Here is a 16,342-nt window from a genome sequence, read left to right as displayed (position 1 = left end):
GGAGAGTGAATGTACAACTGCTCCCCGGGCACCACAGCATAAATGGCTGCCCACTGCTCCGGGAGTGTGTTTACGGTGTGTGTGTGTTCACTAATGTGAGTGTGAATTTAGGATGGGTTAAATGCAGAGCACTAATTTTGAGTATGGGTAATCATACTTGGCAACGTCACTTTAACTTCTTCTTACATTAGTACTTAAAATGGCATTTTCCAAATAATATTTTCATAAATTATTTTGCATTAATTACCTTTATGATGCCTTAATTTTGCATTTAATTTACTTTTTCATTTTGTTTAAAAATATTCTTAATATTTTTTCTAACATAGTAAAAAAGTAACGTAAAATATACAGCAAAATTGACAGAAGTTTGAAACCCTCCTGCAGTAGATTGTTCAAGGCTGCCAAGCAGCATTGGAACTTGCCACATTATTATAAAATTCAAAAGATGTGCGGTCACAGGTGTGCAAGTATGCATACATTTTACAATAGTTTCAGACATACCTAGTCAGATTCAGAGGTTGAAATTCCTGCAAAAATAAGACTATTGTGATGCATACTGTTAGCGTGATGTATACGATTTTTGTCAAACAGCCCTCCCCTAAGGATGATGGGATTCTAGCCCAGCAGTTCAGGTGTGTGGCTGATCATAAATCATAGAGCTCAACAGAGGATGTTCTGACCACCCCCGCAGTATACTGGGATACAGTCTTCTCTCTTCAAGTAAAAATGTGATGTGCTGAGAGAATGCAGGAGAGTAAGAAGGTTTTACTGAGAGGCTGAAAGAAGAAGACAGGTGTGGTGTGGATTGCTTAAGGCAACACACAGGTACATGAGTGCAAATCTGTTGGGAATCACAACACATCTAGCTTCTAGCTTTTTTCTGAGGTCTGTACACCTGTTCTGTTTCTCCCCTAAAAGTCATCCACACAACCCTCCCTCCTCTAAAAAAAGGATTGATCTATTCTTTGACCAAAACAAAACAAGTACCTGAAACCCAGAGGCGGTGAAAGTGCACAGACAGCTTTCAGATTGGATTCTCATAACGTCCTCGGGAGAGTGCTTGCGTACATTTCCATAGTCTAGGTGTACACGTTCCATTGGGTCCTATCTACTTTGCAGCTGCGGGCTTCAAAGAGCACAACAACAAAATCAAAAACAATGGAGGGAGAGGAAAGAGTGACTGCTGAGCCTGTTAAAATTCAATTTCCAGCCTCCTTTGCAACCGATGGCGCATGGTGCCATTCACTCCCATGGTAATCAGACTGTCAGACATACAATTGTTGTGGGAAAGGCACTCTTCTGGACTCAATTCGTTTTTGGCCCCAAAAGTAAAGACAACTCTATATGCTTCATGTGTCATTAGGCCTGGGGAAGATTCACTTTCAAATAGGTTTGGCAGAAGTTTAGCCCAAATAACTGCACACTGCCGCTCACATGAGAGGTCTGATCAAAGCTTCTCAATGCCATCTAAAAGGAAAATTACTATAAAATTTCCCCAAAATTCCTAATGTTTTAAGCAAATCTTTGAGTACCGTGCAGCGTTCTGAGAATATATGTGACATCCTGTTTTTATTGCATTAATTATAATGAAAATATTATCAGGCAACACAAAATTAAGTGTATGCTTATAGCAAGAAAATAAACCGACAGTGGGATAAGGAAAACAAAAAAATCTTGTTTTAGTAATATTTAATAATTTACTGGAAATCAGGACTGATTAAGAAAATTGGGTTTTGCAGTGCAGAACAAGAACTATAATTTATTAATTAAAATTTTCACAAGTTTTCACAGCTTAATTTTACTCCCAGAAATTAGAGTTAAGACCTGAAGCCATTGGGTAGCCTGGCTAGCAGGAGTTATATATATAAAATAAAGAATAAAGAGAGAGTAAATGAAGTGTGCTGATCTGACACACTCAGCATTTTCAGCAATTCCTCACCTTATCTCCATTTAATATCAGGGGATAAAGGTAAATAATGTATTTAGTTTTACAATAGACTTGCACACACACACACACACACACACATCAAAAAACACCAAAAAATGTGAGATGACAACTTTATGGCTGTTCTCTGAGACAGCTCTCAATACGTCTCAATTTCGCTACCATATGCTTGCAGCACAGTTGCCGTTTCTGAGCGTGGATGGACATTTGTCACGCAGTAGGCCCTGTTTGCCCCATCGTGTCTGTCGCTCTTCAGGGACTCTGCATAGAGACCCGTTACATGCCCAGCAACACTGACTTAAACCCGCTCTCTGACCTCAAGGCCTGACCCCTCTCAAAAACTCATCTACGCTCAGACGACAGCCTCTGTTGATGGCAAAGTGTAACCCAGCCTGTGGCTGGGAGAACGTAGTCATTGGAGAGAAGGCCTGGTTATGTCAGTCCCAGACGATGGGATGGGACAGATGCAGGTTTTATGGCACAGAAATGCGATCACTGATGGACGACCCTGACTGCTGTAACGCATGGGACGTGGCCTGTCATTCTCATGTGCAGCGAATATTTTAAGAGCCCTTTTGATTAGGATTTCACAGGCAGACTTGACATTCCAGCCAGTGCAATTTATCTCTTAATGGGGCTGAGTGATAAAAAAAATAAAATAATAAAATGAAAAAATAATGAAAGTGCAGCTTATCTGTACCAGCACATCTCAGGCCCGAGCTTGTATTTCAGAGCTGGTTCATCAGCAGACATCTGACCTGTAGTGGATGCATGTGTGCTGGAGACAGTGTGTGCAAGGAAATGGAAACACTAATGCCCTGACACCCAGAGTGTCAGTGCTTATATCCGCGCTGTCAAACTCTAGATTACCTCACATGTCCTTCACCCACACCTGTCAGAAAACTGGGAGCACTCGGAGATGCCTGTACATCCACCCCCCTTCTTGTCTTTTCTCAATGCTCATTTTGTAAACCTTTCCTCCTGAAAGAGGTTTTACAAAAGGAAGGCCTGAGTCGCTCAATGGGGAACGTCCATCAACGTCCATCAATGTCTCTTTGCTGCATCAGCGCACAATGGCGGAGCCAGGCGAAGGGGGTGTGATGTGGTTAGACAAGAGTTGCGTGTTGTGGGAAGGAAGAGAAGTTAATGGCTAAATGGGGTCTAATAGAGCTGTGAGAGGCAGAAAGCCAAAGGAGGACTGAGTTTTTGAGACAGACTGACAGTGGTGCTTCCACAGTGGGACATTCATAAGGCTAATGAGACCGTTTATTTAAGTCACATAACTTGTCTGGCTGAAATGGGTGTGGGGAAGACAGAGTTTTTGGTTCGTTCATTGGTACGATGCAGAATGGGAAACAGGGGAAAGGACAAGGTGGTATGTCTGTGATTAAAGAGACTGGTACCGTCTCTGATTTCTAGAGCACATCTGGGCCTAGGCTAAACTCACTGATGGATATGGCCACCAGCTTCACTGCCCTAGATTACAAAACACATGCTTGACCAAACATGAAAAGTTATCAGTTATAATTTACTCATGTCTTTCTAAAACCCATTTATTTTTCTTTCTTTCATGGAACGCAAATGACATGTTCCTTTTTTAAATAAAGTGCGGTTCACTTTTTCCCATGCAATCACAAATGGAAACACCTTAAGAATATCATATAAAAGATGAGTAGTTGAGTCATCCATATGACTCATCTACTTTATTACAACTTTTAATGACATACAATAGCTTTGTGTGATAAAAAGACCAAAATATATTGTTAAAAGTCATTATTCACTGATAATCTTCATCATCAGTGGACTGTGACAATCTTGAGGCAGACGGAGTTTGATCAGAGTGAATATATTATTCAGACCAGTTTTGTGAAGTAGAATATTTCGATCACAATCAGAACATCATTACTTCTCCCATGACTTAAATTTAGGTCTGTTTTTCTCATAAAATAATAGTTTTAGAAGACTTGCAATAGAGTACATACTGTAAATCAAATTGACTGAGTTTGTAAACAAATAAGCAAGTGAATTATGACAGAATTTTTAGTGAACAACTGTATTCCTTTAACAAACATATCTCATGAGAGAGTAATTTTTACGGTTTGGAGGTCCTGGACGTGCATTTTCAAGAACTGGTTGAACAAATGAAGACTGAGATGTCATGTCAGATGTGTTTTGAGTTGTTCTCGCTCATTCCCTCTGGAGGATGTATGAGAACGTTGCTTTTTAAAAATGAAATAATGAGAGGTTCAGTGGTACTTTATTGCGGCATGCCTGGCATTATGATAAGTGGGATTACTTGCTTTCCAAACCGAAAAGCCTGTAAAATGTCAGCTCTGTCGTCAATATGTGTCAAGATGCTAAATTGACATTTCAAAACCGCACCAGTCATTGAAAGCTAAAGCTGTCACTTGGGGGGTTGACAGGAATGGAAGGAAAGGTTATTTGTCAACAATGCAGCGGCCTGTCATGTTTCACCTTGCAGAACTTCTCTCTATTTCATTGTCGGGGGGGATTAATGCAAACCGTAGTGGGGAGTGGGCGGCCATGCAAAAAGCTTAGTGACATATCAAACTCTCAACTTCCTTACAGATAAACACATTACACAAAGATGATTCGCATCACTGGAACACAATGCAGGCAGACACACAGTGTCAAGGCTTCTCTCAGATGCGCAGATCACAAATGTCACAACTAATGATGTCACAACAGGACAGGCGACAGAAAGGAACTGTTGGACAAGGTAGACTTTTGTTTAGAAATAATGGCTAACAGAAGCAGGGACACCGCTATGGTTTCTGGGCTCCCTGAACAGCATATTGTCTTGGGGCCCACCTCAGTAGAAATCACTTTTTGAGGGTGGAGGGGGAGCGGTTGGGATGCCAACCTCGGTAGACAATGCGTTCAGGCCCACTCTTGCTCATCGGGCCCTTGAAATCATTCTAACCCCCGTTACGGTGCCTCTGAACAGAAGACTTATGTCCCCTCAGATTTCTGAGCAAAGTGTTAATTTATTTATTTACTATTATTAAACTTTACAATACTTGATATATATTTACATTTATTCATTTAGCAGACACTTTTATCCAAAGCGAATTACAAATGAGGACAGTGGAAGCAATCAAAAACAGCAAAAAGAGCAATGATATATAATCGCTATAACAAGTTTCTGTTAGCTTAACACAGTACACGTAGCAAGGGCTTTAAATAATATAATAAATAAAAAGAAAACAGATTAGAAAAAGAATAGAGTAAGCTATTGTTGGAGGTCTTTGTGCTTCTTTGGGATGGCACAATCAAGTGACATTCACTTAAAGAACGCAAGCTTCTAGAGGGCACATAAGTGTGAAGTAATAAATGTAGGTAAATGGGTGCACAGCCAGTGGTAGTTTTGTAGGCAAACATCAATGCCTTGAATTTTATGCGAGCAGCTATTGGTAGAAGGCTGTTTTGAAGAAGTTATGGTTGATGTGCCTAACTTGATGGTGAAAATTGTGATGAAACGATGGGTTTGCTGGAACCACAAACAGTTCTGTCTTGGCAAGGTTGAGTTGAAGGTGATGGTACATCATCGAGGAAGAAATGTCTCTTAGACAAGCTGAGATACGAGTAGCTACCATCGGATCATCAGGATGGAATGAGAGGTAGAGTTGAGTGTAATCAGCATAGCAGTGTTATGAAAAGCCATGTTTCTGAATGACAGAACCCAATGATGCCATTTAGACAGAGAAGAGAAGTGGTCCAAGAACTGAGCCCTGAGGCACCCCAGTAGTTAGATGTTGTTACTTGGACACCTCACCTCTCCAAGATACTTTGAAGGACCTATCTGATAGGTAAGACTCAAACCACTGAAGTGTGGTTCCTGAGATGCCCTTTGCCAGTAGGGTTGATAGGAGGATCTGGTGGTTAACCGTGTCAAAAGCAGCGGGCAGATCAAGCAGGATAAGTACTGAAGATTTGGATTCCGTTCTTGCCAGTCTTAGGGCTTCAACAACTGAGAGCAAGCATTCTCAGTTGAATGTCCACTTCTGAAGCCAGATTGGTTGCTGTCAAGGAGGTTGTTCTGTGTGAGAAATGCAGAAACTTGGTTGAACACAGCTCGTTCAAGTGTTTTAGCAATGAAAGGAAGAAGGAAAACTGGTCTGTAGTTCTCTAAAAGAGATGGGTTAAGGTTGGATTTCTTAAGTAGTGGAGTTATATGAGCCTGTCTAAATGATGAGGGAAAAACACCAATGTGGAGGGATGTGTTAATGATGTGAGTGAGTGCAGGTACAACTGCAGGAGAAATGGCCTGAAGGATATGAGATGGAATAGGATCAAGCGGGCAAGTAGTAGGGTGATTAGAAAGGATGAGTTTGGAGACTTCTGCCTCAGAGAGTGAAGAGAAGAATGTAAATTAGTGTATGTTTGTTGGTCAAATGAACTTGACTGATTGTGGTGTGGAAAATTGTGCATTATATGAATAAATAATAATTTAAATTATGCTACTATAACTAGTGAAAATGTTTTGGCATATCATTTCAAATTTACCCACCATCATGCTGTTTAAAAACTATGACATTTTTTTGTTCCAGTAGAACACAAGGAGTTATTGTTCAAAAATTGCTCATTTCTGAACAACAGCACAGCTTGTTTTTCACAGACTGTCCCGTTCAATAAAATAATTCTGTTTGGCTGGGTTTGTTTGTTTATTTATTTTAAAATAGCAATCCTCCTATAACAGACTAACTTCACAAGTTGCATTAAATAAAAAAATATACAGTACAGACCAAAAGTTTGGAAACATTACTATTTTTAATGTTTTTGAAAGAAGTTTCTTCTGCTCATCAAGCCTGCATTTATTTGATCAAAAATAAAGAAAAAACAGTAATATTGTGAAATATTATTACAACTTAAAATACGTAATAGTTTTCTATTTAAATATATTTAAAAAAACATTATTCCTGTGATGCAAAGCTGAATTTTCAGCATCATTACTCCAGCCTTCAGTGTCACATGTAACATCCAGTCTATCACATGATCATTTAGAAATCATTCTAATATTCTGATTTATTATGAGTGTTGGAAACAGTTCTGCTGTCTAATATATTTGATGAAGAAAAGGTTAAAAAGAACTGCATTTATTCAAAATAAAAAAAAAATTATAATAATATATATTCTAATAATATATATTTTCTTTACTATCACTTTTTATCAATGTAACACATCCTTGCTGAATAAAAGTATTAATTTTATTTAAAAAGAAGAAAAAAAATTACTGACCCCAAATTACTGACTAGTAGTGTATATTATTACAAAATATTTATATTTTAAAAACAGCTTTTTTCTTTCTTTTTTTCTACTTTTTATTCATCAAAGTATCCTAAAAAAGTATCACATGTTCTGAAAAAATATTAAGCAGCAGAACTGTTTCCAACTTTGATAATGAATCATCATATTAGAATGATTTAGAATTCTAAAAATTCTAAAAATTCAGCTTTGCATCACAGAAATAAATGATAATTTAAAGTATAATAAATTTAAAAACAATTATTTTAAATTGTAATAATATATCACAATATTACATTTTTTTTCTGTATTTTTGATCAAATAAATGCAGGCTTGATGAGCAGAAAAAGCTTTCCTGCAACATGAAAAAAAAAATAGCATTGCCTGATTAGCTAAAATCCAGAGATAAACTACAACAGATGCTTTATACTAGACTATCATTTTATAATGGGAGGCTAAAATCTTTGTTTTCCTGTAAAGGAGAGATCAAGTCTTTGTCACTGTATGCAGGTCTTTTTGTGTGGGAAATGGACAGGACACCACATCCTCTGATCAACGACCCAGACAAAATTGAAAATGCCTCTTTTGTGAAGCGTCTATGGCTGACAGGTGTGCGTAAGTGTGCGGGCGGGTGACCGAGGGCAAAAAAGGGGCCCAATATGGGTGCATCGAAGAGACATCAATTCTTCAAAAAAGGAGGTGGGAAAAAAGAAAAAGGTGGGTGATTCAAGGTCTATCCTGCTGTCTTTTCCTGTTTTGCCACTGCTAGTTTGGGCTTTTGTCCTCTAACAGCCAATTTAGCATCAACCCCCGACAGAGAACAGCCATTACCAAATAGTAATGAACAGAGGCAGAAGGGACAGCTCACCACTCAAAATTTCGACCAGTCTGTGGCACTGTGGGAGATATGTGGGCTCCCACCCTCAAAGATCTGCAGACAGTGGCTTTGAACGCTTATTAATGGCGGTATGTCTGAGGTAAAGTAGAGGCCCTTCATTTTGGGTGCCGCAGCTGAAATTTTAGGTCAGGTAAATGGAAAGGAGGAAGCTGAGTTCCCTGCTCCTGTTCCTGCTTGTCAAACATTCGGACAGTGTGCTATTTATAAAAGATAAATATCAGAAGGTTGTGACATTTATCTGCCTGGCTGTCTATGATTTTCTGAGGGACAAAGTGGTTTTTAAATATTGACAAACTCAAGGGCAAATCATTACTGGAGATCAATTGAACCTCTAGCCTGTGTGACACACTATGATGAGGTGAAAAAAAACAGTATTTCCTGAAATCTAACATAAAGCGAGGGAGAGGGAAACAGAGAAAAGTAATTACACCATTCAGAAGGTTGTAAATTTCTCAAACTGTCAAAGTGCGTGTTGGCAGTGCAAGGCAATTTAAGATGCACCAACGAAGTGGAGGGAGTCTGACATTAATCCTCAGCCTTAGAGCTGAACTGCAGGTTCATAATTTGGCGTAATTCAGAGTAATTGCTGTGGGGTTTGGAGGGATATTATTTCTTTTTTCCACTTTGATGAGTCCCCTGATATTACCACTTGGAGGTGAATTAAAGTGCAAGGTTGTATTTCCGAGGCAATAACGCATGAGTTGCAATGCGATATGAGATTGTATGCAACATCAAATTGAATGCAGAGCTGTGATAAACAGCTCCCTATCTGAGATGAGAAAACCAGAGGAAGTGTTAGCCTTTCAACAACCTCTGTTGTCTTCCAACAGGCCTATTGTCTTCCATCTGCTGAAGCTGGGTTGGAAAATGTTTGTGGAACATTTTCCTTTCCTGTAGTATCCGTCTTTTCTGCACTAATTCAACAGGTTTAGTTTGGCTCACAGTGACCAGCAGGAAGCTCATGAATACCCACGGTGAGATCGCTCAAGGTTAGGGGATCGCTCAGGCAGGGTGATCATTCACAAGCTGATGGGTAAGCTAATCGCTAGCTGTGCCAGGTGCTGGACAACCCATTACCTTGTCTGACATCGACAGCTCTCAGGAAGAATGAGCATTATTTAAAAAGCTGATGACGAAACGTTTTGGGTGGTAATGTATTTTTAATGAGCAGGTGAGAGCGAATGTTTTCTGCAGCAGACGGGCGCTGAGCAACACAACCACAAGACTGACGTGCAACACACACACACACACACACCTTTTAATGAGGGGAGCAGGGTTGAGTGTTACACTGAACTGTAACTGACATACAGTTGCGCTTCCAATTACATCCAAGCCGTGCAAGGGGAGTGGAGGCTCTTCCTAACAGCCCAATGAAGTAAATGTTACACAGAGAGAGGCAGACAGACAGGCAGAAAGACGTATTACTGGTGTCAAAAATGACTCCATGCAACCTTGGTGCAACCGCCCACAGACCTCCGGCAAGACAATACACAAGGTTCCTTTCAGAATGAAACACAATATTAATTTTTAACACTTAAATCCATTATAAATAATCCAATAAGGAATCACACAAAGTTGCATCACATTTGTGAGTGATGGAAGAAACTTTATGAATACACACAAGATGTGCTTTGCAGCAGCTTTTTTTTTGTTTTAACTACTGTATATATATTTAAATGTTTAAATATTTGTACGCACACGCACATATTTTTATATGATTCTTTAAATACATTATACATATTGAACCGCAGTAAACAAAACTACAAAATAGCATCGTAGAGAAAAGAAAAAATCATAAAATAAATTGTAATAAAAATTTAAAATTAAACTACAGCAAAAAGGATATGTATATTGTATGTATAATATTTATGAATATCTTGTGCGCACACACACACACACACACACAAAACTTTTATGTACAAGTTATATAGAAGTTAATCATACTTTTTTATACCAAAATAAAATGACATCTAGCTGTGATCCTGAAGGCGACTTCCTGTTTTTTTTCTGTATTTTGGGAAACTAAACAGCATCCAAAATCTATTTTCAAAGGTGTTATTATAGCCCTAACCTAACCTCTTTTCAGAAAAAAGCACTGTTTGGGTAAACAATGCTTCAGATCTGTGTCCAACCCTGATTCATCAACATGTACAGCCCCACTGGACCGTTAATGCCCCCCCATTTGGAGCTGGATCATACGGAACACTCTCATGTTCAATCTCCAGCAGGCACTGATGTGGTCGGCTAATTTAAAATGTGGCCCATACGCCAGACTTCTCTCCCTATTCACTGAGAAAATATGAAGGCAGTGAGGAGAATGGAAGTAAGAAGCCAGAAAGTGAGAAACAGTAGGAACTTTGGAACAGTAGGAAACCCGTGTGGCTGAGTGAGCAAGACACAGTAGTCGGAGGCCTCCATCGGTCCCGGTAAACGTTATTGTAGTTCCTGTGCTATAAAATTGCTGCTTTCATGCCCACTGCACCTGACAATAGCAATCGGTGCGTGAGAGAGAAGGAGCCCGACAGGCCTGGTGACCATAGGCTACATTTCAGAGAGTCCGCACTACAGTGCGCTGGTAGCTTCAGCAGACCCCTGGCTGGCTAACTGACAACAAGCGTCTATGTTGGATGAGTTACGCAGGCAGAGGGTAATTGCTCTCGACGGACATAGCTATTGTTTGCTGTCTGTCTATGTGTCTTACTGATGTGTATTCTGCATTTCAAGCGGGTTTTGACCCGATAACAACAGAACAGGGCATGCTTATTTTATAGGCCCTTTTCTCAACCTTTATTTTTATTCTCTCAAAAAAGCAAAAGCAGGACGTTCGCTGGAAAGTGCAAATGCAATGAATTGCACAGGCCATGAAACATATAATACATTTTATACACAAACACTATTTTTTTGGGTTGGTAAGATTTTTAGAAGATTTGAGAAGTCTCCAATGCTTACCGAGGCTGCATTTATTTGCATTTATATTATTATTAATAATAATAAACGTAATTTTATATAGCGCCTTTAAAAGTAGCATCTCAAAGCGATTTACATATAAAAATATGAAGTTAAAAGATAGATATCTATAAAAGATAGATAGAACCTGGCCTCTGGGGATTGTGCACTAGATCCTTTTTTTCAGGCTGTCCCTCTCTCTTTTAACCCTGAATTCAGTTTGATCTGTTAAGTGGGCCGGGCAGCCCTGCGTCTCCGCAACGATCAGCAACAGCACCTCCACTCATTACAAATATTGATGATCGCTTCAAATGAAGAGTTGTCAGTGCTTGGAGTGCTTCCTGATCCACACTTGACAGCCACATGCAAATCAGCCTAAAAGACTTACTGGCGGTAAATGTGGGGTTTCCTAGTCAAGCCTGCATCGCTGTGAATCCAGATGGTTATCGAGAAAGCCCTTTACTTCAGATAAAAGCTCATCCATTATGAGCAGACTGACACTGATAAGCTTCTTTTTCTTTTTTAATGGAGCTGCTTTTGATTTGGGCATGGATCACATTGTATGGATGAATAGAAGGTGAATTTTCTTTAAAAGCAGCATACTGTAAACATCTGAATATGTGGGGTCCTGTTTGGGCTCTGTCAACCTTCCTGATGTCAGTGCATAGATACATGAAGTCCTATACCCTATAAAGTGTTCTTAAAACAACATACTTTACTTATGCACTGCAGAATGTAGGAATTATACAGAGGAGAGCCCTAAATTTAATTTGCCGCGCTATTTCGCTGAATGAACAATGGCGAAGAAACTCCGTTCATTCCTCTCATAAAGCAAATCTAATCATCCTCATTATGGATAAATACTAGGCCAAATGAAATGTTTCTGTTTAAGGCAGGCTTTTAGAGGTAAAAATACATCAACCAACATCAACAACACATAGTGAGGCAAGTGGATCTTGACAGGTCTGCTGGTGATATAGGATTCCTGTTTGGGTTTTGATGTCACTGCTGCAGCACTATTATTGCTGTAAACCAATCTGGAAGAGTGTTTTTGTGTGGAAAATGTTTGGATCAGACCAGAGCAGATTGGATTTTCATTGTGAGAAGAGCTCATTGGTTAATGCCAAGGCTTCATCTGACTGCCTTTGATTGTTTCAATCTTGCTAGATGCTATCAGAGGGTAAGCAGGGAGTTGGGTTAGTGTTAACACTCGCCCGCTGAGAGACACGGCAGAGACTCCCTCTGATTCTCTAATGACTATGTAAATGAAGTTTACACATGAAAAAACAGCTAGTGGGTCGTTGGCTTAAGATGATGCTGATGACAGCTGGAGCTCCTATAAGGCTCTCAAACAAAGACACAGAGGTCATGGTGCATGAGGACAAGAAAACACCAGCAGAGTGTTTGTTTGTGTTAGCGTCCGAAAAGACACAAGATGAAAGCAATAACAGGAGGAGGCTCAGAGCATAGCTGCTGGAGAGATGGGAAGAGAACATATACTGTAAAACAAAATGCACTCTAAGAAAAAGCACACACATACTATTTGTAAAGGGATAGTTTACCCACAAATGCAAATTTCATCATAATTGATCTTTAAAACCCCAAATAACTTTCTCCCGTGGATCACATAAAGAGTTATCTTGCACAATATCCAAGCCGTACTTTTCCTTACAAAAAAGTGAATGGTGTCAAGATTACAGCAAGGTTTTAAGTGTATAGCTTCTCTACCTATAGTATGACTTTAGAAGACTACAATGCAAATAATATGGGCTACTTTTATGGCACATTTATGGTTTTTAACCACTTTGATGCATACATTTCTAAGCTCCATATTCTCCTATATCATACTATACATGATTCAAATATGATAATCAAAAAAAAAAACAAAAAAAAAAAACTTTTTTTTAGATTATTTGATTATATAAATTTTATTAGAAAAGGAGAAATGTTGTCTTGACAACTAGTTAAAATAATTTGTTTTAAAATCATTTTAGTCTTTTTTTAAATATTTATTTGATTTCCATTTATGTTTATTTCAAGTAACAATTTTATATTTTATTTTATGGTTTTAGTTTTAGTTATCGATAATAAGAGTGCAGTGAGTACACAATGACAGAATTTTAATTTGTGAGTGAACTAGTCCTTTAACTTAGTTCAAAGTTCAGTCAAATCTAAATAACTGTTCTCAGTATCCCGCCCCCCACCACACACACACCCCAATCTACACAAAAGTTGAACACCACTGACTGGATGTGACATTCTCTAATAAAAATTCCATCAAAGCCTGAATACAGTTCACTCCAGTGTTTTTCTACTTGGAACACACAACCTTTGCACATTTCTTACTTCACAGACCTAGGAGGACAGAGTGTGAGAGCGAGAGAAAGTGGGGGTGGTCACCTTACCATCACAGCTGCGGCTGAGGGCAGGCTGTGTTACGGGTCTATAGAGAACGGACGTGTACTCTTCTTCCGAATCAGAGTCCTGCACCGCCTGTGTGGTGGCATTACTTAAGACGGAACTCTGGTTGTCATGGAGATTGGGTGAGGGTGGTTGAGAATGGGAATGCTCAGTGACTGATGGACGGTTGAGAGAGGATGGCATGGGAGAACCTAAAGAAAAAAAAAACACTTTAAACGAAAGGAAAATAAAAAAATAACAACAGCAAATGAAAAGAACAAACATAGAGCAGCTACTTTAAAAAGTTGTATTACTGTAAATAAGCAATAAGTAAATAAATGTTTTTCTTTCTTGCAAATCAAAACCAAAATGCACGTTCATGAAGCTGTTTAAAATGCATGCATTAACACTAGCAGCGTGAACAAAACATCAATTGTTACCAACAATAAAACAGCAAAGAATGACGGTTTGCAGCTTAAGCATTCTGTTTGTGATGTTTCTGCTTCACTAGCTGTGGTCACATGGAAGTTGGAAACGTTCTCCACAGAGGCCACAATTGTCTTTAAGGCCACAGCACACACACACAAACACAAACAGACAAACACACTTGCTTTCCTTGGCTGCCAATTCACTTTATCGTCATCTTAGATCCATTTACCATCAAATCAGCCATTAACAAATGGACGCTGGTATGGACACACACACGTGCACGCACACATACTAACAATATTAAGGCAAGAACATGACTTCAAAAGGACTTGAAACTCTTATTATTCATCAAAAGACAAAGAGATATTCATGCCTAATGTATAATGAGAGAAAGCTTATATTCCATGCTATTCATCTGAAAATGTTTTCATCTTGTTGACATTTTCAGAGTATTCTTGTTATATGAAAAGGTATTTTCCTCGCTCATGTCTTTCTAATATAACCACCTTCCCAAACCAGGACCAAAAAAAAAAAAAACTGACCTGGGCTCAATGCCTCCACCTAGCATATAATAACAGCTTATCAGACATGGTCAAGGACCCCTGATCTGAGAGCAGTCAAAGGCAAAATGTGAGGGCAGTGAGTGAATAGTAATTAAGTTGACTGGTTCTCAGCTCCCTGTCAGGGGTCTGGACACACTCATGAGACAGTGAGCAAAGTCACCTCTGCTTCTTGGCGTGTGGCTTTGGAGTCCTGGGCACACAGCCTTCTAATTACCTTCTACTCTTCACTGCATTGCGAAAGAGAAATAGAAAAAGGCAAAGGACAAGCAGACGAAAAACCAGTGTGTGTGTGTGTGTGTGTATGTGTGTGTGAATGATAGTGAGAGAAAAAGAAACAGAGAGGTTGAAAAAGCAGGGAAGAATTATTATTTTTTAATTATTGCAAGTGTTATTTATATATTTATGATTTGAAACACAATTACAGGCAGATCCTCTGGGAGTATGGCTCACACCAGCCAGCCTGCCCATCCCAACCAACAAATTAAGTGCCATTAACATTATGTGCTGCCACCGATACACCACTGTGTGTGTGTGTGTGTGTGTGTGTGTGTGTGTGTGTGAGAGAGAGAGAGAGAGCTGAATCTATTGAGCTCAGGCCAACTGACTAAAGCAATAAAGTGTTCACTCTTGGCTGAACACTGATATAAAGATACACATTAAATGGCCTCTGATTCACCACTGCATTCATTACACAACGGACATGGCTGTGATTGGTCACGATGCTCAACCGCTGAAAAACAACTTGCCCGATCAATTAATCACAGCAGCTGTAACTGCGATGTCGATAACTAATTATTTAATTAATTGATCTACCTTAACATATTGTTGCTTTTTTGTGTGTTTGTTTAGAACTGAATTGAGGGACAATTCAAATTTACATTAGCCAATCATATAAAAATTAAAAGCACTTTTAATTTCACGGAAGAACTGAGTAATATATCATACAAGACAGCTAAAATCGAAATAAAATGTATTTGTTATTTACATTTCTTTATTATTTGTGTAATTAATTCATAATGAGGGTTTATAAATAAGTTATCCGAAAATAAGCAAACTATCAGTATCTTGTGATGGCATGTTATAGTATGTATTAGTAATCATTTGGTATTTTTGCATTACATATTTTCATAAACAATTTTAACCACATAAATAATAAATTACAACTGCTTATGTATTCATGGTTATATTATTATAAAGTATATTGTACATTATATAATATAATTTCATTTAGGTGTTAATTGTTTGTTTTAATACATTTTAAAATGCTACTTTTATACCTTTAAAATGTATGCACTAGTGGCTGAAATTATTTATGTGAACATTCAAATGATTATTATTATTAATACAAGTACTGTATATTTGAAACTATTTTAAATGAGCAAGTACTGTCTGTGATTTGGCAGTAGGTATAGTACTACAGCATGAGTGTGAGTGAAATATTACTTTCACACGTCATTTCAATAAAAGAGAAATTAATATCAAGTAGCGTACATTTTAGACAGAATGTTATTAACTCTGGCTGAATCACAGCTGTTGTGATATTCAGTACAACAGCATTCTAGCGCACTAAAATCACTTCAAGTAAAGTGCTACTGAAAATACTAAAAAGCTTCAGAAGGTTTGAAGCACACAAGCCTTTAATGGTGAGGAAGTCAGCTGTTGAATGGACTGAGGGAAGTGAGTTTGCAGAGGGCAATGTATAATCCTGGTTTTGCAGCTTTTTAAAAAATTATTTCCTCTATCTATTCATCTCTCATCCCGTTTTCATTTGTTCTGTCGCTCTGTGATAACCAAAGTTCTTTCTGTGGTTTTATGCCAACCTGCTCCATCAGCACTCCCTACTGCCTCTCTCTCTCTCTCTCACACACACACACACAAACACACGTGAAGAGATCA

The 16,342-nt window shown here is 38.6% G+C and overlaps 1 protein-coding gene across 1 annotated transcript in view; it reads right to left on the bottom strand.

Moving 5' to 3' along the window:
- Positions 1-16,342, bottom strand: part of LOC132141676 (teneurin-3-like) — a 277,539-nt gene that overhangs the window by 126,525 nt on the left and 134,672 nt on the right. Inside the window, exon 4 of the mRNA XM_059551345.1 lies at positions 13,460-13,666. Coding sequence (XP_059407328.1) covers positions 13,460-13,666 — 207 coding nt within the window. The remainder of the gene's footprint in view (positions 1-13,459; positions 13,667-16,342) is intronic.

Source organism: Carassius carassius, chromosome 6 (assembly GCF_963082965.1).
Source record: "Carassius carassius chromosome 6, fCarCar2.1, whole genome shotgun sequence".
NCBI classification, from domain to species: domain Eukaryota; kingdom Metazoa; phylum Chordata; class Actinopteri; order Cypriniformes; family Cyprinidae; genus Carassius; species Carassius carassius.
Note: the sequence above shows the minus strand (reverse complement) of the source record. Positions and strands in the feature narration are given on the sequence as shown.